This window comes from Talpa occidentalis, unplaced genomic scaffold, assembly GCF_014898055.3.
Source record: "Talpa occidentalis isolate TD23 unplaced genomic scaffold, MPIMG_talOcc4v2.1 talOcc4.2, whole genome shotgun sequence".
Classification (NCBI taxonomy): Eukaryota; Metazoa; Chordata; class Mammalia; order Eulipotyphla; family Talpidae; genus Talpa; species Talpa occidentalis.
Window position 1 is genome coordinate 2921511 of NW_023602073.1, and position 26643 is coordinate 2948153.

The window sequence follows — 26643 nt, forward strand, 5'->3', positions numbered from 1 at the left end:
GGCTTTCTCCTGGTATGTACATGGAGTCATGTATTTGACTTTCATGCTTCAAACATCTAAGAGACCCTTTCCAGATGATGAGTTTCTTTACATCTTAATTGCTTCAATACATTTATGATGGTGTCATGTGTCATGGATGAAGAAAATCTAAATGGATATACTGGTTGTGGCTGACTGAAAAGATTGATCTCAATCACCCAGAGGAGTCGTGGACTTCATTGTGGGTATAAAAGTTAGGCAGAGAAACGTGCTGAAGTTCAACTCATTTCATTATCTCCTTCAGGAAATACACTATTAGTTTATTAATATCCTCATGTGTCTTCATGGTAATAATGGAGCCATGAATATTATTCGACGTTGTTGCCAAAAGAAATCTTCACAGGCATGTGATGAAAGAGCAGGTGAGCTTTTCATAACAGCGTGCAATTCTTGTGCATTCACATTAGCTAAGCACAGCATCTTTCTGTTGAACACCGACTCTGTGATCCAGATATCAGGAGGTCAAGATGCTTCTTAAATACCTGAATCTTGATTTTGATGAAATGTGTCTTGGTATCTGAGTCTTATTTAGACTGTATGTGAACTTCTTATGTATTTTTTTTTAATTAATTCATACAAGACCTGGGGTGCAGGCCAAAGGGGGGTGTGTGTGTGAGAGAGAGAGAGAGATAGGGAGGATTCACCAAAGACAGAGTGGGGCGCAGAACAGGCAGACAGAGAGGAATACACTGCTGAGGGGAGCAGCAGGCAGGACGGGAGAGGTCAGCCCTGCCCTGTGGGTCGCTCCCTGCTGTGGAGGGGCGGACAGCTTCTGAGTCAGCGCCGTGCTTAACCCCTTCAGCCCCCGGGCGGCCCTGTTGAGCTCTCTTCCCTCAGAGCCCTGAACCCGTCTGGGACCCGCAATTTTCGCGGACCTCGCCCACCTGCCCATTCTCCTCAACCTCCACTCCTCCCACTTCCAGGCCGCATCTCCACCGCAACGACGGCCCGACGGGCTGCGCAGGGCATTGTGGGAAATGTAGTCTCGCGCCGCCGTGGTTCCCGCGGAGGTTTCTGGGCGGGGCTTCCGCGATCTGCGCGTCCGGAAGTTTCTGCGCGTCCGGAAGTTTCGGCGTCTCCGGAGCGCTGCGGCGCCCTGAGGTGAGCGCGGGGTTTGTCCCGGGAGGCCGAGCTCGGGGGAGCGGAGACGCCGGGCGGGTTGGGGAGCGGGGAGCGCGGGCGAGCGGGGCCCCTGCCCCGTGGAGTCGGACGCTTTGGAGCCGATTCCCGCCGGGGCGCGCGGGGGGCGGGGGCGGAGGCCGTTGGGGAGAACGTCTCGGCCTTTCCGGGTTTCCCCGGCGCGGCCGCCCGGCCCTGTCCCCGGACGCTGCCGGGGTCTTCCCGGGGCGGGGGACGGGGTCCCCGAGGCGGGGGCTTGGGGAAGCGCGGGTCCGCCTGTGCGCATGCGCGCTGACTCCTCTGGCCCCCCGAAAGTCGGGCGGTGAGGGAGGGGAGAGCCCGGCGGCGTTTCTCGGGTTGGGGGGGGCCTGGGCGAGATTCGCGCACCCCAGGTGGGGCGGGAGAGGCCCGCGGGTTGCCCAGGGAGGCGGCCCTGTGTCGGGAAACTGGGTTTGCAGGGCGGGGTTGTGGCGGGGAGTTCCTGGGGCGTTAGGGCTTGTGGACTGAATTTCCGGGCGCGCTGCGCGTTCCCCCCCAGGCGGCGTCCTGCTGGCCGCTGCATTCCCGCCTCCCGCCCGCACGTGGGCACCCAGGGGACGCGGCGCTGTGGAGAGTCCCGGAGTGGAGGGCGGGAAGGTCGTCTCGCTGGAAGTGGAGTCCACACTCTGCAGCGACTCCTCAGCTCTGAGACGGTTGCTCCTGCGTGACCGTGGCGCAGGCAGTGGGCAGTGTCACCTTTTACTAAGTTGTGGTGAACCGTCCGCCCAGGCTCTGCCGCGCGTGGACTCGGGGCCCTTCCTGCCCTGCTAGAAGTGCCACCCGCTGCCACACGCGGTGACTCTCTGGTGTCTCCAGGCAGCGTGTGGCGGGCTCTGGCCAGGAGATTCCCGGACCCCGGCAGCCGCCTCCGTCCTCTGTGCTGGACCCCAGCGCCCCCCAGCGCCGCTCCCGAGCCCTCGCGCGTCTGTGAGAGCAGCGACCATGGACGAATCTCTGGTGAGTGACATGTTGGCTTCAGCTCGCGGTGCATTGACTATGCGGGTTCATCACCGACATGCACATTAGAAACATAGTTTTCTGCAGGGACACATTCCTCACCAGGGAAAGGTGTGGCGTAGGTCCAGGCCCTTCCCATGTCCAGCGTGCGTGGAGATGGGGCTCTTCCCTGGTGCTCCCGCAGCGCAGAGTCTGTACCTGGGTTCCCGTTGATGATGCTGAAGGTGTGGACTGTGGGAACAAGACCTGTGACCCAGTCTTTCTAGGTCTTCTGAGGCTGCTCACCTGGAATATGGAAGTTCACAGGGGAGCCTGGAGAAGTCGGTCAGTCTTCAGTGTGCCGGGCTAAGGAACCTGGACTTGACATTTAGGTTTCCTCAGGAACCAAAGAGTATCCGGGAAGACCAGCTGGGAATCAGTCTGTCTCTGAAGTCCTAGAACTATATGCATTAGAGAAGAAGCAAGTGGCAGGGAAGGGATGAGAAAAGAGGATCGCTGGAGGTGATGGGAGGCAGCATGGGCGCTAGAGGGAAGGAGCTGACCTGGAGACCATGCCAAGGGTAAATGGATCAGGGGGGGACAGATGAAAGGCACATCTAAGACATGGAAGGTTCTGGAGATAAGTAAGCATTACATGAGATGTCTGGAGTATGGTTCCTCTCTGGCTGACGGGCCTTTATCTGTGTTCTGAGAACAGCTTGTATGAGGGGGATGGCACATGAGAAGGAATGAGGGAGGAATTCTTCCGGGAACTTTCAAAAGTCTGGCTGATTCCCTTCTAGAGCTGATCACAGCTATCAAGCTGTTGGCGTTTGCTAGAAGAATTTTAACACCAACCATACATGGAGTGCCACACCCCCCGGGTGGACCTGGGATCACATCCTCCCTTTATGGTGCTTTCCTGTTGTGTTTTTCCCAAACCTGTGGTCTTCAAGTATTTGTCGCCTGTCAGGTCACCCTTTCCGTCAGTCCCCTAACCCAGGCCCCTGCACACACTTTCCCCTCAGGCATCAGTCATGAAGGCTCTTCTGTGTGGGCAGCCTCTTGTCTCCTCTCAGCTCTCAGGTGCCCTGCCTCCAGGCCTCACTTGGCACCAGAGCATTTCTTTTTTCTTTCAGTAGTCCCCCTAGCTCTCGCACCGCCACATCACCCGTGGACCATCACTGTGTTTCCTCTCCTGTCTCGCCCCCCTCACTCTCCTTCCTTTGCTGTGCACCTCAGTTCTGTGGTCAGTTCACTAGTTTTGTCTTATTCTTGATTTTTTTTTTTTTTTTTTTTTTTGCTTTCTCTATATTCCACGTATCAGTGAGACCATCCGGTATTTGTCTTCTTCCTTCTGACTCCATGGGCTAGTGTACCCTTCCGGCTCCATCCTTGTTACCGCAGATGGCGAGAGTTTGTCTTTCTTGATCCCTGAGTAACATTTCATCGCGTGCCACTGCACTGGAGCATTTATGAAGAGCATCCCTGGGAAGAGCCCAGCAGGAGTGGACTTGCCTCAGCTGTGTCAGTCTTTGGTGTCAGCTGTCCTGAGCCTCCCTGCTCTGTCCTCAGACCTCTCCTGGGTCTTCTCTCTCACCAGCTGGCCTGTGACCTCCAAGTGTGTCCCCAACCTGTTTACAATGACTTCTTGCTTTCCTTCATTGGAACGGAAGCCTCGGACATGGGCCTCCGGACCTGTTTTTCTGGACATTTCTGTACATTGGTATCCTCCTCTTTGCATGAGGAAGTAAGGGCAGCCCACTTTATTCTATCGCTTGGTCTCACCCTTCCCAGCCTGCTCTGCGGAAGGCTGCGCCTCCCATGCTGTCTCTTGACATCATCGGGGCATTATGAGAGACTCTGAGAAGTGGGGAGTTCCTGTGCTCCCCTGAGGAGGGAAAGTTGTACTTCCCGGAGATGGTAGTTCTTGCAATTCCCAAAGAAGATCGGAACTAGGGAGTCTCCAAGGCAAAGCCTTCTAAAGCTCTCCTCTTCGTTCCTGGTCAATGCTGAAGTAAGTTAGTTATTCATTGGCCTGTGAAAACCTAATTGGGACCCAGGTGACAATTGGCTTCTTGTTATTAAGCATGAACTGTCACAAAAGAAGTAAAAATTGTTAAAGATATAGTTAGGAAAGAAATGTTTTGGCCCTGAGAACTATGGAGAACAAGGTGCCCTGAACTCGCTGTGCCTAACCTGGGGGTACCTGTTTGCGGCAACAGTACATCTCCTGGTGTATGCGAAATGTTAACAGTGTGCAGCTTTGTGGAGGTTCGGTATTTCTAGTTGAAGGTTAGATTTCTGTAGAACTAAACAGTATTGATGAGTTACTTTTGATCACTTTGAAGTAATTGGTAATGGGCTAGAGGAATTGAGTACTAGGGAATGGGTTGATTTTAGTCATAGAGCATAACAATGGACTTTCATGTCCACTCGGAAATTAGGAAGGCTTCACAGGGTGATTGATTGTTACTGAATATTGTACTGTCTTAGACAATGGATTATGTTAGAAAAAGAGCTGTAACTAGGGGAGTCATTGTCCCTGTAGATTTTCTGAATCAGATTAAGGAAGTGTCCTTTTGTAGTATGAGATCAAGAGGGTCTCTGTATGTTCATGAGGAAATATGTAATGATTGTCTCTGTTCTGCTTTGATGCTTATGCTGATGTCATCTCACCGCTGGCCTTAAGGTATAAAGAAAGACTTGCTGAGACCCTCAGGAGGAGATACTTGCAGGAGAGAAGGTGTCTGTGTCTTCCTCACTCCTACTTGGCTCCACTTCCCCTCAGCCCTCCCAAAAACTTCACCAAGGCCGTCCTCTCCTGCTGAGATCCCTGACAGGACATCTAGCTGGAGCTGGTCTCCGACCTGCTCAGATTCCCCACCTTGAACACTCCCTGTTCACTGAACTCTGCCCTTTATCCTTCCATCAGACAGGAGTATGGAATCAGGAACAGGTAAAATGCATCTTGATTTTCCCTAATTCTAATTGAAATGTAGCATTTTATTTAATGATGGCATCCAATTACAGTTGTAGCAGCAGTGTCTGTGATTGTCCTGCCAGCAGAACCACATGTATTTTCTGCTCTCATGATTGGTTTTGCTTTTACAGTTGACTGACCCTTAAGCAACATGGGGTTGGGGCGCTGATCCCGGGCGGTGGAAAATCCATGTATGACTTTTAAGCCCCCAGAAACTTTATAGTCATCCCTTGGTATCTGGGGGAATTGGATTTAGGAATATCTCCCCCACACCCCCAGCAGATAGCAGAAGTCCACGGATGCCTAAGTTCCGTATAGTTGTCCTGGAGAGTCCTCAACACAGAGTCAACCTGCTGACATCTGTTCAGCGGCTGAGTCCAGCACCGGGAGCCAAAACACCACCAGGGCCCTGATGTCATGTTGCTGGGCTCTGCCCCTTGCAGTTCCTGCCCTCTGGGTTTACTCAGTTCCAGCAGGGAATCAACTTGTCGGTGCCTTTGTTCTGGTGATTGGGTAGTGCCAGAGACCTGCACTTGCTGTCCTGTGCTTCTCCCCAGTGGTTCTCTGAGAAAAAGTTGGGGGGGGGGCACCTCAACACAGGGGCTGTCCTTCAAGCCAGGTGCAGTGTCTGCCGCGCGTTCACCTGGCTCTGTGCCTGCAGCTGTGTGGATCCCGCCCCCGAATGCTGCACTCTAGGTCTCAGTTCCAGGGCTGTCAGGTCCAAAACACTGGCTGTCATCCTGTGCAGTGCCCGCTGCTAGGGCGTGACCCCCACCCAGGATCCTGTGCCTGGTTCTCAGTCCCCGGATGGGGTCTTGCTCCCCGCCTGGTTTCCCTTCTTACCCCTGTTGGCTACACTGTGCTTCTTTTCCAGTGTCCAAACCTTGGACAGTTTATCTGCATTTATTGAAGTGATTATTTTTTTTTTAATTTAAATAATAAATTTTATTTTTATATTCCCCCATACAATTGCAAACGCCCCATTCTGACCCCAATCCCTCCCCTCCCACCCCCAACCCCAAAAAGTGTCTCTGCTTCATAGTTTTTTGTTGATTTTGATTTTCACTTTCTCATATTCATTTTCCTGGTCCCTTATTTAAGTTTTCTAGATTCCTACTATGAGTGAGACCATCCAGCGCCATCCATGTTCCTGCAAATGGCATGTGTTTATCTTTTTTGAATGCTGAGTAATATTCCATGGTGTATATGTACCACATCTTCTTGATCCAGTCATCTGTTTTTGGGCATTTGGGCTGTTTCCAAAGCTTAGCTATTGTAAATAGTGCTCCTATAAACATAGGGGTGCAGGTGTTCTTTGGAATTGATGTTTCTGTGTCCTTTGGGTAAATACCTAGGAGTGGAATTGCTGGATCATATGGAAGCTCTATGTTTAGTAGGTCCAGAAATCTCCACACAGCTCTCCATAGTGGTTGGACCAGTTTGCACTCCCACCAACAGTGCAGAAGAGTTCCTTTTTCTCCACACCCTCGCCAACATTTGTTGTTGCTAGTTTTTTTAATATGTGCCATTCTCACTGGTGTAAGATGGTATCTCATGGTAGTTTTGGTTTGCATTTCCCTGATTACAAGTGATGTTGAACATTTTTTCATATGTTTGTTGGCTATTTGCATTTCCTCTTCAGAGAAGTTTCTTTTTAGCTCTTCTGCCCATTTTTTGACTGGATTATTTTCTTTGTTGTTGCTGAGTCTCATCAGCTCTTTGCAGATTTTTATTCTCTCAGTATGTTCATGGGAAGTTTTTGACAGTGGTAAATTTTCTCTGAGTGGTGGTAAGAACAGTAATCACGGAAGTGGCCTTTGCTTTGTTGAAGTGATATCCTGTGAGAAAGGAAAATGTGGGCCTTCCTGGTGGTGCAAGGGGTTAAAAGTACAGCACGGTGAAGCTATCTGTGGCCGCTGCAGCATGAGTTTGATCTCCATCCAGCCAGGGAGCTAGCCACATGGTGTGGCAGACCTCTCCTGTCTGGTCTGCTGTTCCCCTCAGCAGTGTATTTTAGTCATCCTGCGTGTTCTACTCCCCACTGTGACTCTGGCAAATCCTCTCACCCCCTACACTTCTGGCCTACCCCTCTGCTCTTGTATGCATAAATGAATAAAATCAGTCTTAAAACAAAAGTAAGAGTTCAAGACGATGGTGTGGGGAGCTGTATAGTTATTTTCTATGTCCTTTTTTATCAACCATACTTGAGATGTTGTGAAGAGACCTGATGAATATAATTGAGCCCTAAATCACTTCACTCTGTGGCTTTCTCCTGGTATGTACATGGAGTCATGTATTTGACTTTTGTGTGTCAAACATCTAAGGGACCCTCCTCCAGGTGATGAGTTTCTTTACGTCTTAATTGCTTGGGTACATTGACGATGGTGTCATGTATCTTGAATGAAGAAAATCTAAATGGATATGCTGTTTGTGGCTGACTGAAAAGATTGATTTCAGTCACCCAGAGGAGCCGTGGACTTCATTGTGGGCATAAAAGTTAGAGAAACGTGCTGAAGTTCAACTCATTTCATCATTTTCTCCTTCAGGGAATACAGTAACAGTTTATTAATATCCTCATGTTTCTTCATGGTAATAATGGAGCCATGAATATTATTCGACGTTGTTGCCAAAAGAAATCTTCACAGGCATGTGATGAAAGAGCAGGTGAGCTTTTCATAACAGCGTGCAATTCTTGTGCATTCACATTAGCTAAGCACAGCATCTTTCTGTTGAACACCGACTCTGTGATCCAGATATCAGGAGGTCAAGATGCTTCTTAAATACCTGAATCTTGATTTTGATGAAATGTGTCTTGGTATCTGAGTGTCTTATTTAGACTCTATGTGAACTTCTTATGTATATTTTTTAAATTCATGCAAGAGCTGGGGTGCAGGCCAAAGGGGTGTGTGTGTGTGTGAGAGAGAGAGAGAGAGAGAGAGAGAGAGATGGGGCGGATTCACCAGAGACAGAGTGGGGCGCAGAACTGGCAGACAGAGAGGAATACACTGCTGAGGGGAGCAGCAGGCAGGACAGGAGAGGTCAGCCCAGCCCTGTGGGTCGCTCCCTGCTGTGGAGGGGCGGATACCTTCTGAGTCAGCGGTGCTTAACCCCTTCAGCCCCCGGGGGGCCCTGTTGAGCTCTCTTCCCTCAGAGCCCTGAACCCGTTATGGGCCCCGCAGTTTTCACGGGCCTCGCCCACCAGCCCGTTCTCCTCAACCTCCACTGCTCCTACTTCCCGGCCGCAACCCCGCCCCAACGATGGCCTGATGGGCTACGCAAGGGTTTGTGGGAAATGTAGTCTCGAGCCCTGTCGTTCCCGCTGAGGTTTCTGGGTGGAGCAACCTTGGTCTGCACAGGCGCGCCCCGCCCAAGCCCCTCCATAACATCCCCAGTCTCGGGAGGTGAGGGCTGGGTTTGTCCCGGGAGGCCGGGCTCGGGGGAGCGGAGGCACCGGGTGGGTTGGGGAGGGGGGGGGGCGCGAGGGCGAGCTCGGCCCCGGCCCCGTGGAGTCGGGCGCTTTGGAGCCGCATCCCCGCGGAGCGCACAGGGTGCTGGGGGCGGAGGCCGTTGGGGAAACCGTCCCGGCCATTCGGGGTGTCCCCGGACGCTGCTGGGGTCTTCCTAGGGCGGGGCACGGGGTCCCCGAGGCGATGGCCTGGGGATGAGCCGTTCTGCCTGTCCTCATCTCTGAAGCCTCCCTAAATTCTTCAGAGGTCCCCTCCTGCACTGTTCCTAAAACTGCCTAATTCCTAGCTTGCCCTGTGTCTCAGTTAGGAATGCAGCTAGGTCCAGATGTATTTTGGACATAGATCACTGCCCTGTCAATGATAAGCTAAACCTATGAGCAAGCTGATTGCGTTGATGTTCACTGTTTCTATGCTTTTAGAAAACATATCTACTGACTACTGAGTCAAATAAAGTGCACTCAGATTTACACTCTCTCTTGAAGTGTATCTGTCATTTCTTTCGCGGACTCCCTGACCACGCTGTGCACTTCTCTCAACCCTGAGACGGCCTCATCATCTACTGTTGTGCTGGTCCGCGGCAAAAACTTTCTCTGAAAGGACCAGCAAAAGGCTTCTGCCCCTGAGCTCACATTTCCACCTTTACTGAGTGAAGGATGAACTGAGGGCTGGGGAAACAAAGGGCAGGAAGTCACGTGGGGGAAGGGAGACAAAGGGATATTTTTCTAACTAACCTGTAAAGTTGAGACTAACATATAACTTATTGATTAAAGCAGAAACCAGAAGGCGTTTATCTAGAAGTTGTCATCTATAGTATGTTGTTTTAATATTGATGGGCTATGAAGGAACCCAGGGCTTGGAGGGCCATGGTGCCAGGCAAGCTGCACTGACTCCTCCCTAGGCCCCAGCTCTCCCTTCAGGGAGGAATTCCCCTAATGTAAACAAGGAATTTTCTACCTATTACCCTTCTACTTATCAAGGCAGCCTAGTTTCTATATCTAACTTTAAGATTAAGGGAAAATTCCTTTCTCTATAAGATTGCTGATTGTAGTTGGAAGGAGTTACCAACATATCATCAGAGGCATGGCCAAAGATGGTTATAGCTAGCTCAGCCAGTCACAAAACTGCTGTCGATTTATTCTCGAATGTGTATGTACTCTGACAGCTTCCGTACCAAGTAGCCCCAAATAAACAGAAATGAATCAGCAGGAGTTGACTATGGTGCCTTCTGGCTTATCAAGAGTTTTCTTCTACCTGGAGCTTGGCTCACCTCTGACATTCAACTGTTATCTTTAAATGTAAAGTAAAAGACTTTCCTCTAGTTAGCCCTTGCCTTAAATGGCCACATCTCCATGCTAAAAGACTTGACCAGGGATGTTTACAGCCTTTTGTTCCCAGAAGTTTTGTCACTTGTTCATGTAAGGCCAAATGTTGAATTGCTGCCTTTGGCAGAGAACTACTAATTTTATAAGAAATGTAATATTTGTATCATGCACTGCCATTTGCCATCAAACTGGTTAATTAGTGATTGATCAGTACTTGCAGTTTTACTTTTAAATGCCTATTTTAGCAGTGGTAGAAACTAGCCATAAACAAATGAGGAGACTCTAGCAGGAGTCAGCTAATGAGATTCCTGATACAGTTGACTGACCCTTAAGGAACAGGGGGTTGGGGCGCTGATCCCGGGCTGTGGAAAATCCATGTATGACTTTTGAACCCCCGGAAACTTTATGGTCATCCCTTGGTATCTGGGGGAATTGGATTTAGGATTATCTCCGCCACACCCCCAGCAGATAGCAGAAGTGCACAGATGCTTAAGTTCCATAGAGTTGGCCTGGAGAGTTGCCGCAGACCAGCACACCAGTGAACGATGAGGCCTTCTCAGGGTTGAGAGAAGCGCAAAGGGTGGTCAGGGCGTAGGCGAAAGAAATGACAAACAGACACACTTCAAGAGAGTGTGAATCTGAGTGTGTTTTTAATTAAGTTAGTGGCCAGTATATATATGTTTTTTCTAAAGGCATAGGATCGGTGAACATCAAAGAAATCAGTTTGCTCATAGGTTTAGCTTATCATTGACAGGGCAGTGATTTATATCCAAAATATATCTGGACCTAGCCGCATTCCTAAGTAGACAGGCTATTAACTCTTTCTTTTGTTCTATATAATTATATTCTTGTTGTACTAACTACTATTACTACTACCTACTCATGTTTACTCATAATTAATTGTCATGGGTAAATTTATATTATAATGCAGTTAATATCAAAGGTACTAAAGTCAAGCACATAACAGAAAGGTTAAAACCAACGATTCTATTATAACACAGTGTTTAGTAATGTTTCATTTGCATTAGCCTAATTATTAAATTACGTATGTTTTTTAATTAGCAAACAATGACCAGAAAAAGGAAAGATTTTAGAAAGACAGTTGTAGCAGAATAAAGTTTGTGGGCCTTGAGAAAGCGAGATAAGGTTCCAGCATTTCTTTTAACAATCTTTGTGGCGGCTTCTGGTCGTCGTTATCTCTTGGCAGGCATTTGGCTTCTCTGCATCTTGGGGAGTTTGCTGTTCTCCCCCTGCACACATGGTACCTTGCCCACGCCGGACCTCAGGGACCATGGCAACAGCCATTAGCCCTGAAGGTCACTGCAGGGGGAGGTGCAGCAGAGAGTCCTCAACACAGAGTCAACCTGCTGACATCTGTTCACCGGACCGAGTTCAGCACTGCGAGCCAAAACACCACCAGGCCCTGATGTCGTGTTGCTGGGCTCTGCCGCTTGCGGTTCCTGCCCTCTGGGTTTACTCAGTTCCAGCAGGGAATCAGCTCGTCCCTGGCTTTACTCTGGTGACTGGGTAGCGCCAGAGACCTGCACTTGCTGACCTGTGCTTTTCCCCAGTGGTTCTCTGAGAAAAAGGTGGGGGAGGGCACCTCAACACAGGGGCTGTCATTCAAGCCAGGTGTCATTCAATGCTGTGTCTGCCGCGCGTTCACCCGGCGTTGTGCCAGAGCTGTATGGATCCCACCCCCGAGTGCTGCGCTTTAGGTCTCAGTTCTAGGGCTGTCAGGTCCAAAACACTGGCTGTCACCCTGTGCAGTGCCCGCTGCTAGGGCGTGACCCACACCCAGGATCCTGCGCCTGGTTCTCTGTCCCAGGATGGGGTCTTGCTCCGCGCCTGGTTTCCCTTCTTACCGTTGGCCACACTGTGCTACTTTTCCAGTGTCCAAACCTTGGACAGTTTATCTGCATTTATTGAAGTGATTCTTTATTCAGTTTCCACACACAGCTCTCTCCTAGATGTTCTCCTGCTCTTTTTTTCATGTTTGTTAATGTTGGATTTAACCAGTATGCAGTCCCTGATACTGCAGGGAGTTATTCTGCGGTAGGCACATTTTCTGTGTTCTCTCTATTAGTTTATTCTCACCGACTGTTTTCTTTAAGGTACTTCTTCAGGCATTTGTTTATTCACTCAGTATGTTCATGGAAAGTGTTTGACAGTGGTAAATTTTCTATGGTTGATGGTAAGAACAGTAATCACGGAAGGGGCCTTTGCTTTGTTGAAGTGATATACTGTGAGAAAGGAAAATGTGGGCCTTCCTGGTGGTGCAAGGGGTTAAAAGTACAGCACTGTGAAGCTATCTGTGGCCTCTGCAGCTCGAGTTCGATCCCCATCCAGCCAGGGAGCTAGCCACATGGTGTGGCAGACCTCGCCTGTCTGGTCTGCTGCTCCCCTCAGCAGTGTATTTTAGTCATCCTGCGTGTTCTACTCCCCACTGTGACTCTGGCAAATCCTCTCACTCCCTACACTTCTGTCCTACCCCTTTGCTCTTGTATGCAAAAATGAATGAAATGAAACTTTAAAAAAATAAATAAGAGTTCAAGACGATGGTGTGGGGAGCTGTATAGTTATTTTCTATGTCCTTTTTTATCAACCATACTTGAGATATTGTGAAGAGACCTGATGAATATAATTCAGCCCTAAATCACTTCACTCTGTGGCTTTCTCCTGGTATGTAGGTGGAGTCATGTATTTGACTTTCGTGAGTCAAACATCTAAGCAACCCTCCTCCAGGTGATGAGTTTCTTTACATCTTAATTGCTTGGGTACATTTACGATGGTGTCATGTATCATGGATGAAGAAAATCTAAATGGATATGCTGTTTGTGGCTGACTGAAAAGATTGATTTCAGTCACCCAGAGGAGCCGTGGACATCATTGTGGGCATAAAAGTTAGAGAAACGTGCTGAAGTTCAACTCATTTCATCATTTTCTCCTTCAGGGAATACAGTAACAGTTTATTAATATCCTCATGTTTCTTCATGGTAGTAATGGAGCCATGAATATTACTGGACGTTGTTGCCAAAAGAAATCTTCACAAGCATGTGATGAAAGAGCAGGTGAGCTTTTCATAACAGCGTGGAATTCTTGTGCATTCACATTAGCTAAGCACAGCATCTTTATGTTGAACACCGACTCTGATCCAGATATCAGAAGGTCAAGATGCTTCTTAAATACCTGAATCTTGATTTTGATGAATGTGTCTTGGTATCTGAGTGTCTTATTTAGACTATTTGTGAATTTCTTATGTGTATTTTTTAAATTCATGCAAGAGCTGGGGTGCAGGCCAAAAGGGGGTGGGTGTGTGTGTGTGTGTGTGTGAGAGAGAGAGAGAGAAAGGATTCACAAGAGACAGAGTGGGGCGCAGAACAGGCAGAGAGGAATACACTGCTGAGGGGAGCAGCAGGCAGGACAGGAGAGGTCAGCCCTGCCCTGCGGGTCGCTCCCTGCTGTGGAGGGGGCGGACAGCTTCTGAGTCAGCGCGGTGCTTAACCCCTTCAGCCCCCGGGCGGCCCTGTTGAGCTCTCTTCCCTCAGAGCCCTGAACCCATTATGGGCCCCACAGTTTTCATGGGCCTTGATCATCTGCCCATTCTCCTCAACCTCCACTCCTCCCACTTCCAGGCCGCAACCCCACCCCAACGATGGCCTGACGGGCCGCGCAAGGGGTTGTGGGAAATGTAGTCTCGAGCCACCGTGGTTCTCGCGTTGGCGTCTGGGTGGGGCTTCCGCGATCTGCGCAGGCGCGGGCTGTGTCCCTGGAGGCCGGGCTCGGGGGAGTGGAGATGCTGGGCGGGTTGGGGAGCGGAGGTCGCGGGCAAGCCTGTCCCCGGCCCCGTGGAGTCGGGCGCTTTGGAGCCGCATCCCCGCAGAACGCGCGGGGTGCCGGCGCGGAGTCCGTTGGGGAGAACGTCCCGGCCTTTCCGGGTTGTCCCCGGACGCTGCCGGGGTCTTCCCGGGGCGGGCCACGGGGTCGCCTTGGCTAGGACCTGGGGATGAGCGGTTCCGCCTGCGCGCATGCGCGCTGACTCTCTGGGTCCTCCCAAAAGTCGGGCGGTGAGGGAGAGGAGAGCCAGGCTGTGGTTCGGGGGCGGGGGCGGTGGCGGGGGGGGGGGGTGTATTGCGCCCGGGGGAGATTCAGGGCCCGAAGGTGGGCAGGTGAAGTCGCCTAGGTTGCCAGTGGGAGCTGGCCTGTGTGGGGGCGGGGAGGTCAGAGGGAAATTGGGTTTGCAGGGCTGGGGCGGGAGGAGTTCGTGGGGCGTTAGAGGCTTGTGGACTGAATTTCCGGGCGCGCTGCGTGTTCCCCCCCAGGCGGTGTCCTGCTGGCCGCTGCATTCCCGCCTCCCGCCTGCTGCATTCCAGCCTCCCGCCTGCACGTGTGCACCCAGGGGCCCGTCGCTGTCGGGTGTCCACGGAGCGGAGGGCGGGAAGGGCGGAGCGGAGGGCGGGAAGGGCGCGGAGCCACTGCCGGGGTGTCCTGGCAGAACAGTGCATTTGGGCGTATGTGTTGGTTAGTTTTCCTCCGTCTTCAGTGTTTTGGAAGATGAAATTTCTTTGTGTTTGCTTCTGTCATGGTCTCTCTGATGATTTCTTTTCCGTGTCCCTGAGTGCTTGAGTATCTTGTGCTCCTGAATGTAGCTAATCCTTGTGTTCCGATCTGGTCTCCTGTCTTCAGTGTGCACTTCTCCTGAGTGAGTCAGTCACCTGTGTTTTGCCATTTCTGCCAGTTACACTTGAGCGTGGGCCTCTGCCCAGTCCTACTACCACAGGCTCGGCTCCCACCTGACTGCGCCTGTAGTCATCCCGATGGCAGGTGCCGCTCATGCAACGTGCAAACCTCGTCCTGTGTTGTGCCCTCCCGTGTGGAATTAGATCCTTCTCAGCCCAGGTCTCCCACCAGCAGAAAGGGATTTCTCTATTCCAGAGTGTAGTCTCACCCAATGCAAGTTTCTCTTCAATATTACCTGATACCTTAATGGTTGCTAACAACAGCACCACTGTGTGTGTGTGTGTGTGTATGTGTGTGTGTGTTTGTGTGTGTGTGTGTTTCAGTTCACATTACAGTTCTCATTCTTGGCCAAACCTGATGGATGCAATTTCTCAGTGATGAGGCTGCTCCCTTTTCTGCCTCCCACTGGCCAGTGTGTGCTGACACCTCAGAGTTCAGGGGGAGAAAGTACTCTGGGGGGTCAGTAAATGTAGTTTTTAATAAGGAGCTTCACATATCTGTCATTGAGTCTGGAATACAGTAGGTGTGTGCATTAGTCATACATATGATTCTTGCTGAAGTTATCGTTAATGGTAGATTTTCTTTTTAATTTTGATAGAATATTTATAGAATATTGTTAGAAAGAATATATTTTACAACCTAATTTTCGCAGCTCTCTTGTCACCATGCAAGTGTTTCATTTTATAAACCTTTGCACTGTGGGGAGCAGCAGTGGCTGCTCTTCTGCCCATCGTGACTGTTACTTCCTTTCTCTCCTTTTCCTACTAAACCTGGCCCTCTATTTATTCATTCATTCATTTATTCATTCATTCATTTTTTAAAAGATATACTTATTGTTGCATACCAAAACTGGAGTACGGGCCAGAGGTGTGCGGGGGGGCGGGCAGGATTCGCCACCAGAGACAGACTGGGGAACAGAACAGGCAGACTGACTGAAATACATTGACGAGAGTTGCAGTGGGCGAGTCAGGGGAGGTCTGCCGCACATGTGGGTAGCACTCTGGCCGGGGATTGAACTCGTGCTGCAGTGGCTGTGGACAGCTCCACTGGTTGTGTCTTAACCTTTAGTCACCAGGAAAGCCCCTGACCCTTCATTTAAATGTAAAATAAAAAATCTCCTTTCGCTGTTTTTGCATGTGGTGTTCTTTGGCATTTTGTATCTGACAGTGTTATACAGCCATCACTACCTTCCAGATTTTTTCATTTCCCAGTAATAAAATACTGCACTCATGAAACTCTCGCTCCCAACTGCCCTGTCCCTCAGCCCCTGTGTCCACCATTTACTTTCTGTTCTTAAGAGTTTGACGACTCAGACCTGTATGAATGGAGTCTTGTTACACCTTATTTTCTTGGTGAATCTCTTATTTTATTGCATTGTTAACTGTTTTGTCATTTCATAGGTCTCGTACAGGAGTGCCTTCATATTGTAGTGTGTGTCGTTGTTTAGTTCCATTGTGACACCCATTAATAATCTCTTATGTGTATCTGCCAGTCTTATTTACCCATTAATCCATCACCTGGGGCTTGGGTTGATTTTGCTTTGGGCTGTAATGACTGGTGGTGCCGTGACCGTAGGTGAGCAGACGTCTCTGCCCGTCCCTGCTATCCCTGCTATTGATGAACACCCCGGGGTTGGGGTGGGTCCTCCTGTCATTCTGAGCTCCCTTTTCCCAAGAATCACCTTCCTGTCTTCCTTCCTGGCTGCATCATTTATGTTTGCCCCAGCAGTGCGCAAGGGAGCCAGGTCCCAATTTTTGCCAATACTTGTTCTTTTCTTTCTTTTCAAATCATTGCGATCCCAGCGGATGTAAAATCTGATCTCTTGTACTTCTCGTTCATTTTTCCTTCGTGACTGGTCGCATTGAGCACATTCATGTGTTAGGACCCGCTTGGGTGTGTGATTTGCAGAGCTGTGTGTTCCAGTCCTTTCCTCATGGCTGCGCATTTCCATTTTGAACAGGGTCGAAAGCGCGAGGGGATTGTATTGTCCCATTTCGTCATACGGTGCTTTTATGGCATCCTGAGCCCACTCCTGCTGGGAGGTCCCGTGAGTTTCTGTGCACAGACATGAGCCATCCACCTTCTCTCTGCTGTTGTTTCATTTCTCGTATTAGCGTTTTCATCAATGAGCCTATAAAGAAGAATGCATTTTTGTTTTCCTAGAACTGGGGTGTGCCGGGTTACCTTGTGAGAGTTGCTGTCAGTGCAGCAGGCTCATCGTGTCCTGGATGCTGTTGTGTCTTTGCATTTGTTTACTTCATTGTTTAACCCTCTGGATTTATTTATCCCAGGGAGTCTCTGCCCTTGCTTCCGCTACATGCATAGCTTACTGTTGTCATTTCCCTGGCAGCATACAGGAGCTCCTGTGTGTGTGAACACGCGTGTGTGTTATACTCACAGTCTGCTCACTGGGTTTTCCTTTCCAGAGTTGCTTTACTGTGGCTTTCATTAGTTTTCCAAGAATGAGTTATCGGGCCTCCCCTGGTGGCTCAGTGGTTGAGTGCTGGTTTGCAAGGCTGCACAGAGCCTCTTCAGCACCAGTTCGATGCCTGGACACCGGCGAGGGTCCCACCAAAAAAAAAAAAGAGAGAGAATGAATTATTACTTGCTATGACCATTTTTACGCATGTTGTCTTTCTGTTGTTGCTGTTGTTGTGTAGCATCACCCGAACCCATCGTGAATAAGGGGACACTGAGCATCTTTGTTAGTCCTTCTCTCACTGGGAATGTTGATGTCGCCTGTGGCTGTGTCAAGGACTTGTTTTGTGTTGAGGAAAAATCCTCTTAATCCTTTTTTAGTTATTACAAATAGAAATTTATTTTTATGGGGTCCTAATGAATATGTGTGTGGAGGTACGCAAGATTTTCTACACAGGAAATGAAATGATGAAATCAATTTACAGATTTCCTAAGAGGTTTGTTTTCTTATACCTAGCGTCATGTTTTCCAAAAGTCTTTCATTGCTATGATTTATTCTTTTTCTTTCTCCAACAGAAATATTAGTCTCTTCTAGTTGTTTTTCCTCTTCTTTCAATACCTTTTGTTCTGGTCACCGTGTTCCGCCCTATGGTGATGAAAACTATTAATAATATCCTGAGAATTCCCAAATTCTTTTTTTTTTCTTTTAGATTTATTTATTTTATTTTTGCACATAGTGCTCAGGTGTAGGCCACATGTGCAGGGGGTGAGAGGATTCATCAGAGTCAGCATCAGGAGTAGAACAGGCAGACTGACTGAAATACACTGCTGAGGGGAGCAGCAGAGAGACAGGAGAGATCTGCTGCGCCTTCTGGGTAGATCCCTTGTTGGGACTCGAATTCTTGTTGCAATGGCTGCCGACAGCTTCATAGTGCTGAGACTTAAACCCTTGTGCCACCAGGGAGGCCCTGATTCCCACATTTCTGTTCTCAGCTTAGAGTTCCTGATCCATCACACACATGTCCAGTTGCGTGTGGAATTCCAGTGTCTTCCAGCCCATCATGCGGACAGCATATTAGGAAAACATTCCTCGTACCTCAGCCACCGAGTTATTGCCGAGTTCTCCTCCCCTTTGTCCTTCCGTTTGAGAAGTGATGACCTGTTCTGTCTTCTCTGACTCTGTCAGCTGAACATCTTTTCTTAAAATTTTATTTTATATATAATTCGGATCATTTTTTATTTTGCACACTGTATGCATTTTCATCTTGGTTATAGTCACTGACAATTCCTACCCCCCTTATTTTAACCCTAATCGCTCCTCCCTCCACCCTCCAAAACCCCCTGTTTGAGAAACTCCATCTCTAGTTTATAGTTGCTTGTAGTTGAACATCTCTTACCTGTGCTTTTTCTCCCTTCATTGTTTGAACATTCTGGTTTCGGGTTCAGTTTTTGTTTACTGTGAGTTGGAGATCCCAGGGTTTGAGGTCACAGGAGTAAAATATTGGCACAAACTTGTACATGCTTTTCATTTGTTATGAAGCTCCTTTTGCACATGCTTCCAGGTATGTGTCTGTTACACCTGCCAACCAGGTTATCAGCTCCTGAAGGAGCAAATTTTATTCATCCTTTTTTTCTTAGAATCATACACACTTTCAAATTCATAAGGTAAGCTGTAGTTCTGCTTTAAGGACTGAATGGGTGAATGTAGAGGCGAGGCTCTTTCAACTGTGAATTTTATACATCCTCTACAGTACCAAAGACCCACAAAATAAGATGTTTGCACTTGCTCTGTCTGACCCAGGCTGCCGGCCCGGAGATGAGAAATATTCCCTCAGAAGGGACTGTGTCATTTGAAGACGTGGTTGTGAACTTCACCTGGGAGGAGTGGCAGTGCCTGAGTGAAGCTCAGAGGACCCTGTACTGGGATGTGATGCTGGAGACCCGACGTCACCTGGTGTCCCTAGGTGAGGAAGCGCCAGTCTAACACTCTAGTGCAGTGCTGTCTTCTGCACCGATAAGTGTCCACTTGCTTATGAAACTGAGTGCTGGTGAGGTTGAACATGGCAGGCAGTGTACATTGTGGGTGTTTCGGTTTTTGTTTTTTGTTTTTTTTTTTAGGAAAGATTCAGATTGGCCTCTTTTGCACAGCTCTTCACACTGCATTTGTTAGTTTTCAAAGACTGAAGTTGAACTTGATCGAAGGCGAACACTATTTCTCGTCACAGGGCATTGTGTTAACGATCCTGAGGAGAGGATGTGGTCGGAGCAGGGAGTACAGCCGTGGACTGTGGACTATCCCCCAAACCAGGACCTCTCAGGTCAGTCAGTGCTTGCCAGGCCGGGAGGCTGAGAGGAGGCTGGGAGTGTGGCCAGTGATATTGGCCACACTGAGGTGCTTTCCCATTGTGCAACCTTGGACAGTATGTCTGCATATATCAAACTGATTCTTTTTTCTTTTCTTTTTTTTTTTTTTTTTAAAAATTTATTTATTTATACAAGCATGGGGTACAGTCAGTCAGAAGCGCGGGAGGGCAAGAGAACTCACCAGAGCCACAGTGGGGAGCAGAGCAGGCAGAAGGACCGAAGTGCACTGCTGAGGGGAGCATGGGGTGGCAGGAGAGGTCTGCGCGTCATGCGGGACCCTGCACCGGTGGCTAGGGAGCAGCCAGGGATTGAACCGGTGCTGCAGAGGCTGCGGGCAGATCGCAACCCAGCGCTCAACCACTGCGCCACTGGGGGGGCCCTCAAACTGATTCTTTATTCAGTTCCCAAATATTGCTCTCTCGTGTATTTCCTCCTGCTCTTTTAATGGTGGTTGTCTATGTTCTTAACCAGTCTGTAGTCCCTGATACTGTGGGGATTATTCTGTATTAATCACGTTTCTGTATTCTCTCTCTTAGTGTATTCTCACAGACTGTTTTCTTTAGGTACCTTTTCAGGAATATTTTTATTTCTGTGTGTTCATGGGAAGTTTAGCCAGTGGGAAATTTTCTATGAGAGGGGAGAGCAACAGTACTCACAGAAATGATCTTTGCTTTCTGAAGTTATACACTCTGTGAGGAAAGAATATATAATAAATACATTTATTGATAGAGAGGTAAAGCCACAGAGGATGTTTGACCAGCATGAGTGAAACAAAGTGGAGGATGTTGTTTTTGCTTGTGTGCTCCATACGCATCATTACAGAGATTAATTCTTCTCTTTCAGAGCTCAGGTGAGGTGAATGGCTTGCACTGACATGTCATATCTATAGTTCCCTCTGCAGTCTGGGCTAGAGGCTGTGTATTGCTATTGGAGATGTCACTTTGCAGGTGACTAACTCAAAAAGGATAGAGGGGCATTGACTGGAGAGTTATTTAGAACATGAGTAGTGTTTCAGGGGCAAGCCTTGTGACCGCCCACATAGTAAATGGTGAGGCTGAGGAGGACCCAGAAATTGTTCATCATTGGAAGGGATGTTGTGTGACATGGGAGGGGGAACTTGAGGTGGTGGTTTCTAAAGCCATGGCACCAAGAGTTTGAGGTTGGGGGGCTCATACCTTGGGGAGCAGTGTGACCTGTGCAATTCCACCTTGTCGTGGGCATTGTTGGGAGGAAAGTAAAGGAATCAACGACAGTGTGATGTAGCTGAGAGTCACTCACGACATAGAAACTGGAGTTACTGTGAACAAAGTAGAAATGCAGGTTCCAAGCACTGCGGTGAGAATACCATGGTGTTGCTCTCAAAAGCATGTGGGAAAAGCCTTTAACTCTGATAGCCACAGGCTGGATGCAGAACTTTTTTCCTATCACTCAGCAGGGAACATGGGACACAATGATGAGGTGGAGTTTGCTGCATGTGTTAGGATTCTGAGCCTTATGTGATATGATATTTCAATAAGAACTGACAGGTCTCTTCCGTGGAGGGAAGCGCATGCTTCTGAGAACCTCTGCAGGTGGTGTGGCCAGGGCCGGGGTGGAAAGAAAAACTAAGAAATGGAGAAGCGGGGTCCTTGTGACTCAGCAGACCTCTTGCTTAAAGTGCCTGGGCAATGACTGGGTCTCTCCATCCACAGGTTTCTGGGAAAGCCATGGCCTCTGCAGGGCTTGTTTATTCTGAAAGTACCCACAAGAGCTGCACAGGGTCAGTCTAACAAAGAAAGTATGTAGGATCTATGTTGGGTGAAATGCTTCTGGTTGAAATCGACAATTCTAGTTAAAGGACTGTTTTTACCAAATATTTATGGTTTTATAAAACCATGGTGAAATTAGTTTTACTGCTTTGTTATCCTGGTTTGGCATTAGAAAATCTGTTAATTGGGGCCTCCCTGGAGGCCTAGGGATTAAGTCTCTTAGCTCTCACTATTATGGCCTGAGTTTGATCTACAGTGAAGGAGCTCACCCACTTTGTCACAGCAGACCTCTCCTGTCTCACCCGCTGCTCCCCTCAGCAGTGTATTTCAGTCAGTCCGCCTGTTCTGTTCCACACACTGTCTCCACGCTCCCCTACAACACCCCCACTCCTGCACCTCTGGCCTATACCCCAGATCTTCTATGCTAAAATACAAAATACCAAGAAATCTATTCTCCACATAATTTGCTACGGGTAAAAAGCATGAATCAGAGAATCAATACCTGTAAATTGTGTTGTAATAGGAGCTTTTGTGCCGCTTAGTAGTATTTACTCAAAATGCTTCCTTTTTAGAGACATGGTCATTTTTATCTCACTTTAGATGTCCATACTGTGGATCACCTGACTCACAACAGCCCTGCAAATCAGGGCAGACATGTGTGGCAAGTTCTTACCGCCAGCACCAAAATACCATCCAACGAGAGAACTGACTTATGGGAAAAAAGCAATTTGGACTCAATTCTTTTTGTGAACCATAGTATCAAAAATGGAAACAATTCAGCAATGATGCCTGAGAACTTCACTATACATAGGACCATGATGATCCCTGGTGAGCCTCATGAAGAGCATGCTGGAGAGAACGAGGAGGTCTTTAGTAGAATGAGGGAACCCATCAAGTATCCTGAGCACCTTAATCACCAGGTGATTCAGAACTTTCAACAGCCTTTTGAATTTCGTGAACAAGGAAAAGTCTTGAGCGAAGAAACAATATTTTCACCTAGAGGAGCCTTTCCGGAAGGGGCTGCCCGTAAATGCAATGAGTGCAGGGACACCAGTGATGAGGCACCTTTCGATGTCCGAGACAGAACCCAAGGAGGACAGACTCTCTGCAGTTGTAATGAAAAGGGGAGAGCTGCGGAGATGACTCCAGTGCATTTGAATCTTCCTAGGTATGTTGAACACGAGCAGCAGGAATGTTATGAAAGTGGGGCCAGTCTCAGCAACACATTTCACACCTATCCGCATGAGAGTACCCAGTTAGGACAGAATAATTTTGGATATAAGAGATATGGTGAAGTGGCCTCTAAAACCTCTGTTCTGACTGAACATCAGAAATCACAAGCAGACGATCAACCTGATGAGTGTGGGGGCACCTCTGAGATTTCCTTACAGAGGGGATACCAGAGAAATCTCACTGCAGTGAAGTTGTTTGGCTCTAACGATCATGTGAAAACTTTCTCATGCAAGACTGCCCTCACTGTACATCCCCAATCTCAAACGGGAGTGAAGCGCTACCCGTGTCTGGTATGTAAGAAAACTTTCAGGCACAAATCTGCTTTTAGTGTCCATCAGAAAACTCATACAAGGGAGAAACCCTATGAATGTCAGGCGTGCAGGAAAGTGTTCTCCTGTAAGTCAGTTCTTCTTCTACATGAGAGGACTCACACTGGAGAGAAACCCTATGAATGTGAAGGGTGTGGAAAATCTTTTTCCAGTAAGTCTTACCTCACTGTGCATCAGCGAATTCACAGTGGAGAGAAACCTTTTGAATGTCAAGAGTGTAAGATGACTTTCTCCTGGAAATCATCCCTCAGTCTCCATCAGAGAAGTCACACTGGAGAGAAACCCTATGAATGTGAAGGGTGTGGGAAAGCTTTTTCCAGTAAGTATTTCCTCAGTGAGCATCAGAGAATTCACACTGGAGAGAAGCCTTATGAATGTCAAGAGTGTGGGAAGACTTTCCGCCAGAAATCATCCCTCAGGAAACATGAGAGAAGTCACACTGGAGAGAAGCCTTATGAATGTCAAGAGTGCAGGAAGACTTTCCACCAGAAATCATCCCTCACTGAACATCAGAGAGTTCACACTGGTGAGAAACACTATTATTGCGATGGGTGTGGGAAAGCTTTTTCTACTAAGGCACACCTCATTAGACATAAGAGAAGTCACACTGGAGAGAAACCCTATGATTGCAAAGAGTGTGGGAAAGCTTTTCCCAGTAAGTATTATCTCAGTGAGCATCAGAAAATTCACAGTGGAGAGAAGCGTTATGAATGTCAAGAGTGTAGGAAGACTTTCCAGTGGAAATCATCCCTCAGTCACCATCAGAGAAGTCACACTGGAGAGAAACCCTATTATTGTGAAAATTGTGGGAAAACTTTTTCTAGTAAGTCACACCTCATTACTCATCAGAGAATTCACACTGGAGAGAAACCATATGAATGTGAAGGGTGTGGGAAAGCTTTTTCCAGTAAGTCATCCCTCTGTCACCATCAGAGAATTCACACTGGAGAGAAACTGTATAAATGTGAAGTGTGTGGGAAAGCTTTATCCAGTAAGTCTTACCTCAGTGAGCATCAGAGAATTCACACTGGAGAGAAGCCTTTTGAATGTCAAGAGTGTAGGAAGACTTTCCACTGGAAAATATCCCTCAGTATCCATCAGAGAAGTCACACTGGAGAGAAGCCTTATGAATGTGAAGAGTGTAGGATGACTTTCCAGTGGAAATCATCCCTCAGTAACCATCAAAGAATTCACACTGGAGAGAAGCCTTATGAGTGTCAAGTGTGCAGGAAGACTTTCCACCTGAAATCATTACTCACTGAACATCAGAGACTTCACATTGGTGAGAAACGCTATGATTGCAAAGAGTGTGGGAAAGCTTTTTCTGCTAAGGCACACCTCATTAGACATCAGAGAAGTCACACTGGAGAGAAACCCTATGATTGTGAAGAGTGTGGGAAAGCTTTTTCCAGTAAGTCATCCCTCAGTCACCATCAGAGAAGTCACACTGGAGAGAAACCCTACGAATGTGAAGTGTGTGGGAAAGCTTTTTCCAGTAAGACTTACCTCAGTTACCATCAGAGAATTCACACTGGAGAGAAGCCTTATGAATGTCAAGAGTGTGGGAAGATTTTCCATTGGAAATCATCCCTCAGGAAACATAAGAGAAGTCACACTGGAGAGAAGCCTTATGAATGTCAAGAGTGCAGGAAGACTTTCCACCGGAAATCATCCCTCACTGAACATCAGAGACGTCACACTAGTGAGAAACGCTTTGATTGCGAAGGGTGTGGGAAAGCTTTTTCTACTAAGTCACACCTAATTAGACATGAGAAGTCACACTGGAGAGAAACCCTATGATTGTGAAGAGTGTGGGAAAGCTTTTTCTAGTAAGCCACACCTCATTACGCATCAGAGAATTCATACTGGAGAGAAAACCTTTGAGTGTCATGAGTGTGGGAAAACTTTCCGCCAGAAATTATCTCTCAGTAAACATCAGAGAAATCACACTGGAGAGAAGTCTTATGAGTGTCAAGAGTGTGGGAAAACTTTTTCCAGTAAGCACTCTCTCACTGGACATCAGAGAAGTCACTGGAGAAAGTCCCTGTGATTGTTAAGAATGTGGGAAAACTTTTCAGGAAGCCAGCCCTCACTAGGCATGACAGAATCCACACTGGATGGAAATGCTATGAATGTCAAGAGTGGACAGGCAGGCCTCCCCTGGTGGCGCAGGTGGTTGAGCGCAGCGCTGTGAAGCTGTCTGTGGCCTTTGCGGTGCGAGTTTGATTCCCTGGCCGGCCAGGAGCAGCCCCATGGTGCGGCAGATCTCTCCTGTCTCGCCCGCTGCGTGTATTTCAGCTGTGTGTTTCGGTCAGTCTGCCTGTTCTGTTCCCCGTCTGTCTCTGGTGCAGCCTCTCACCCTCCCAGACATCTGGCCTGTACCCCGGTTCTTGTATGCTTGAATAAATAAAAATCATTTAAAAAATATTCAAACTTGGGAGCTCAACCACATCATTCAGTTGAGAGCAATGGGAACTGACATACAGTTTCACTCCTAATTGCGTGGAGTTTCCTGGTTCACTCTTCTCCCAAGTTCATGCAGTGATGATGTCGCTGTTCCTGTTGCTGTTGCTTCTAGTGTACTCTTAAGTTCCTGGGCGATGCCATTCATGTCCACAGTAGCTGTCTGTCTACAGGGCACACTGCATGTTGCGTGGGTAAGTGATCTCTCTGGGTTTTCTAACTTAGTCATCAAGTTCTGTCCAGTACTCTAAGCCTCATGGTGCCCCCCGATGCTGGAATTGCTCACCTCCAAAATGTCCTCCTCTAGAAGGAAAAGTTGAACTGTGTGCTATCGGCTGTAGGTTGAGGTCTGCAGCTGTCTTTACCTACCGTTAATGATGAAGATTTTTCGGGGCCTCCCTGGTGGCCTCGGGGTTAAGTCTCAGCGCTATGGCCTGCTCTGGGGAGGGTTTCAGCCCCAGCTAGGGAGCCGCCCCACATATGGCCGCAGCAGGCCTCTCCTGTGTCACCCGCTGCTCCCGTTACCCAGGTATTTCAGTGGTTCTGCCTGTTTGTCTCCACACTTAGTATCTGGTGAATCCTCTCACCCCGAACCTCTGGTCTACACACCAGTTCTACAAAATAAGGGAATTTTTTTGGAAGATTATTGCTGCATACAGGAACTGGGATGCAAGCCAGAGGTGTGAGGGGGTGAGAGGATTCTCCACAGTGAGATTGGGGAGCACAACAGGCGGATCTACTGAAATCCACTGCTGAGGGGCCCAGTGGGGAGACAGGAGAGGTCTACTGTGCCATGTGGGTCACCTCCCTGGCCAGAGATCGAACTCGTGTGTGCAGTACTGAGAACAGGTTTATAGTGCTGAGTCTTCACCCCTGCGCCACCAGTGGCCCCAGAATTTTTTTTTTTTATAGAGGCATGTTTTATTTGTTTGTTTGTTTGTTTTGTTTATACATGCACTGGGTACAGTCAGAAGTGCAGGAGGGTGAGAGAATTCACCAGAGCCAGAGCAGAGAGCGGAGCAGGCAGAAGGACCTAAGTACACTGCTGAGCGGAGCAGCGGGCGGCAGGAGAGGTCTTCGCGCCATGTGGGACCCTCCTCCGGTGGCCGAGGAGCAGCCAGGGATCGAACTGGCGCCGCAGAAGCTGTGGGCAGCTTCGCAACCCAGCGCTCAACTGCTGCGCCACTGGGGAGGCCCCCCCAAAATTTTTTTTCAAAGGAAAGGATTCTTGCCTTTTAATAAAATTTTTATTATTGTTCATCTTTGTGCAATATTGGATTTCTCCCCTTCTGTATAATTCTTGCAAATGTCCTGTCCGCACCGCCCCTGTGACCCGTCACCCCAGGCCCTGGTGCTCCTCCTCCCCTCCTGGCCCCTCTTCTACTATGTCCCCTGCACGTGTCTCAGCTCTGTCATCTGCCTGCCAGTTTTGTCTTTTTCCCT

General features: G+C 48.5%; 2 protein-coding genes across 12 annotated transcripts in view; one reads left to right on the forward strand and one right to left on the reverse strand.

The window, feature by feature from the left end:
- LOC119253347 (zinc finger protein 420-like) overlaps positions 1-26643 on the reverse strand; it is a 316892-nt gene that overhangs the window by 177135 nt on the left and 113114 nt on the right. The gene's annotated exons all lie outside the window — the stretch shown is intronic.
- LOC119251621 (zinc finger protein 420-like) overlaps positions 1-26643 on the forward strand; it is a 365165-nt gene that overhangs the window by 98903 nt on the left and 239619 nt on the right. For 6 of the 8 annotated variants that reach the window (XR_008552963.1, XR_008552964.1, XM_054698283.1 and 3 more), the window contains exons 2-4: positions 18865-19027; positions 19182-19381; positions 25316-25394. Coding sequence is in view for 6 of the 8 variants with exons in the window: in XM_054698283.1 (XP_054554258.1) it covers positions 18865-19027; positions 19182-19381; positions 25316-25394 (442 nt within the window). In the remaining 2 variants the exon portion in view is untranslated. Of the gene's footprint in view, positions 1-18864; positions 19028-19181; positions 19382-21775; positions 24579-25315; positions 25395-26643 lie in introns of those variants that run through there. The other 2 variants (XM_054698278.1, XM_054698282.1) reach the window with 2 other exon arrangements.